A 3,848-nucleotide genomic window follows, 5' to 3' on the forward strand; every position below is an offset into this window, starting at 1 on the left:
AGGTGACTCATCCCAGGATGTGCTGGCAAATGAGCCAAGAGCAAGAGTTGACGATTAGCTATTGAATTTGAATACGGCTCCCAAGATCTTATCACACTCAATTTCTTCAGTCTGAACCTTCATTATGAGTTCAGTCCTCGATCTGTGTCCCTTGAGTTAACCTCTTAGAAGATTTTCCTTGAAGTATGGTGTGATTCTCCAAACAGCCCTTGCTTGTAGTACTCCCCAAGGGCTCTCTGGGCTTCATACGATGGTGCTTACAAAGCAAACAAAAGGAGTCTAAAGGATTCTTCTCTGCTTTTAATCTCTTCTTGCCATTGACTTTTGGGTGAAGTGTCACACTGGTATAAAAAAAAAACACGAAAGAGGTAAGATATAATTCTACTCTTTCAGAATATTTGACATAATTTGCATTTCATTTTTTATCTCTTTGGATCCTGAAGAGATGTTAAATGAGAGCAAATGAGAATTTGCCCAATGAGATTGAGAATCTTATAGCACTACCAAGGAGAGACAGAATGTACGTTGGTGAGAGTATATGTCCAGTGAAGTTTTAGAAATGCCCAGTCTCGATGATACGTGTAGGAAGGGTTAGATCCCAAATATCACATGATTCTTTATTTTATGTCTCCTAGTAGATAGATACCTGACCTTAGGCAAATTATTATACCTCTCTAAGACTTGTTTTCTTATTTATAACATGAATAATGCAATAGCATAAAAACATAAATGAGAAAAATCTATATAAATCATTTAGCAAGTATCATATTACTATATGTGTTAAAATAATAACAAATATATAATAAAATAGTTAAATTTATGGGTACTTATCCTGCACATTTAAATTAAATCTCAATAGTGGCTACCTCTAAAAAACAATGCAGTCTTCAAGACAATGGTGAGACAAAGGCCAGAACACAAATATCCTCAGTCTATCGACATAAGATAACTTTAACCATTTCTAGCACAGTTAGAAAACAAGTTATATACCTCAGATAAGGAGTTTCAGAAGATGAGTAAATTTGTAAGATAATGGATATCATGTGTTATCTGCATCCTGGCCTTTCTCTTAAGTTCCAAACACTTGTCCTTAATAAGCCATAGATCCCAAAGGAAACTCTGGGTGTTCACCCTCCTAAAGATTGACAAGAAGATCAAAACCCAGCAAAGAAGCAGCCAGTATGATATAGAAACACTAAGTGATTATACTTTCTTAAAAGCTAAGGTTCTCCCATACTCTCAATATTCCTATAAAAGTCTGAGAGTTAACCCTGACAGGTAATTAAAAATAAGGGGGATTGTGTGAATGATTGAACGGAGAGTCAATAATTCCTAGATCATTAAGAAAATGGAAAAAAAAACATACAAAGGTAATGACTTTGGAGAAGATAGACACCCTTTTGGAGAAACAGCCAAGGAATTGTGTTTTCATGTGTTAAGAAGCGCAATATTTTTTGTTGTTTGCGGAGCACCAAATGAGGAATCTAAAGCAAAACAAACAATCAAAATTCACATACAATGCTGTTTGATAGAATAGATGAAGTTTAGTCTGAAAAAGAGATGGCTTACAGAGGAAATCATTACTGTCTTCAGTTTGGGGAAATTATATTCAATTAAATAAATAATTATGAAGCTACAAAAACTATATTCCACTTACTATGCCAGGCACTGGAGATGCAGTAGTGAATAGAGCGACTGTGACTTCCTACTCTTAAATTCTAGCAGTGGGAGAGGGCAGACACCAGTCAAGCAGTGATGAGGGAAATAATAAAGAAGGTATTTTGTGTAAATGGAACTAGATTCTGTGTCTATAGAGAAAAGAATATGCAAACTTTTATAAACATTTATCAACTCAATCCAAGGAAGAAAAGCAGTCTGAGTATTCAACCAAGAACTAGAAAGGTTTAGGTAGTGGTTCATATACTAATACTGGGATCAAGCTAGGACATGTTGGCTGATGGTGACCTGTTCATTCAGGGCGGTTCTGTAAAGGCAGGAGAATAAGACTACTATTTTCTAAAGGCCTTTTTAACTCCAAGACTGTATAATTATGAACTTCCAGTTTGCCATTACTTCAAATGTTTACCCTGTTAGAGATATACAGGTTTGAATATAGATATGGAATAATTTATGAACCACCCCTCCAATCCATAGTAGACTTTTCTTTTCCCTTGAAGATTTTGTTTTTATACAACTGAGATAAGAGAAGCATAAAATTGAAGACCTGGATTTCTGAGATTGGGCTATGGGGAGCTGCACGTGGTCAAAGGATTGTCTGGGATTGTTAAATGTGCAAAGTTCAAATAATTGACACTTTAACAAAATTGAAACAGATGCCTGGATGAAGAAGCAAGTCAGATTTTTCTCACTGATTTCTGTGTTTGACTTTTCTTACAGCCTGAACTGACACTAGAAACATAGACTATTTACCTTAGGAAATCTCTGATAGTCCTCTTAGTATCTATGACCCACATTATACCAGAAAAGGACAGCTTCTGCCACATCTTCATTTAGAGGATTCCAAATGTGCTGAGGTAAGCATCTGGTTAAGTATCTTTTCATGTGTCATGTCTCGTCTTAATGACACAAACATTGAAGTTCTTAGATTCCTCCTTATCGGGATCCCTGGACTGGAGAAGAGTCACATCTGGGTATCTATTCCTTTCTCAACAGTGTACCTTCTTTCTCTCCTGGGTAATTTTACTGTCCTCTTCTTTATCAAGACAGAGCCAAACCTCCATGAACCCATGTACTATTTCCTTTCAATGCTCTCTATCTCTGACGTAGGGTTATCCCTCTCTTCCTTACCCACCACTTTGGGACTATTCCTGTTTGGTATCAATGAAATTTGTGCAGCTGCTTGCTTTGCCCAGGAGTTTTTTATCCATCTATTCACAGTCACCGAAGCCTCCGTGCTCTCTGTAATGGCATTTGACCAATACGTGGCCATCCACAACCCTCTGAGATACAGCACGATCTTAACCACCTCCAGAGTCATCAAAACAGGGGTCTTATTGACTTCCAAAAATATTATTTTGATCCTCCCACTGCCCTTTCTGTTGCAACGGCTGACATATTGTCATCAAAACCTCCTCTCACACTCCTACTGTCTCCACCAGGATGTCATGAAGCTGGCATGCTCTGACAACAGAGTCAATGTTGTCTGTGGACTCTGTGCTGCTCTTTCTACTATTCTGGATTCATTGTTTATTACTTTCTCCTACATAATGATCTTAAAGATGGTACTGGGTATTGCAACTCCCAGAGAGCAGCTTAAGGCCCTCAACACCTGCATCTCTCATATCTGTGCTGTGCTGCTCTTCTGTGTGCCCATGTTGAGTGCAGCAATGCTCCACCTTTTTGCCAGGGATTTGTCTCCTATGATCCACATCCTCATGGCAGATGTTTTCCTGCTGGTGCTACCCCTGATAAACCCCATTGTGCACTGTGTGAAGACCCATCAAATCTGAGAAAAGGTTGTGAGGAAACTTTGTCCAAAAAGAAGTTGATCAAAGGGATGAGAAAGGGAATACATTAATAAGTGAGAACTAAATAAACTTTGAATGGGTAGCAGGAAGAAAGCAGCAAAAGAAGGAGCAGCAAAAGAAGGAGCAGCAAAAGAGAGTATTCCAGGAAGCAGGACAGGATCTTCTAGTCTGTTAAGGAGTATATCTGGAACAGGTAGGTACAGGGCCACTTCCACGGCATCTATTAGTTATACATTCATGGAGCATACTCAGATTCAAAGAAAGGGAAATAAACCCCACCTCTTGATGGGAGAAGTGATCAATTATTTGAAGCTGCTTTCAACCTACCACAGACTAAAATTACTGTTTCCTTAGTTTAAA

General features: G+C 38.2%; 1 protein-coding gene across 1 annotated transcript; it reads left to right on the plus strand.

The window, feature by feature from the left end:
- Window positions 1-2,567: 2,567 nt before the first annotated feature.
- On the plus strand, window positions 2,568-3,470 carry LOC124225876 (olfactory receptor 51A4-like). Its single transcript, XM_046638642.1, has one exon. The coding sequence runs from the start codon at window positions 2,568-2,570 to the stop codon at window positions 3,468-3,470; it is 903 nt and encodes a 300-aa protein (XP_046494598.1).
- The last annotated feature ends 378 nt before the right edge of the window (window positions 3,471-3,848 follow it).

This window comes from Equus quagga, chromosome 14 (genome assembly GCF_021613505.1).
Source record: "Equus quagga isolate Etosha38 chromosome 14, UCLA_HA_Equagga_1.0, whole genome shotgun sequence".
Classification (NCBI taxonomy): domain Eukaryota; kingdom Metazoa; phylum Chordata; class Mammalia; order Perissodactyla; family Equidae; genus Equus; species Equus quagga.

What these genes read in the sequence shown, in the direction of transcription:
- LOC124225876 (XM_046638642.1), top strand. Translation starts at nt 2,568, where the DNA reads ATGTCTCGTCTTAATGACACAAACATTGAAGTTCTTAGATTCCTCCTT.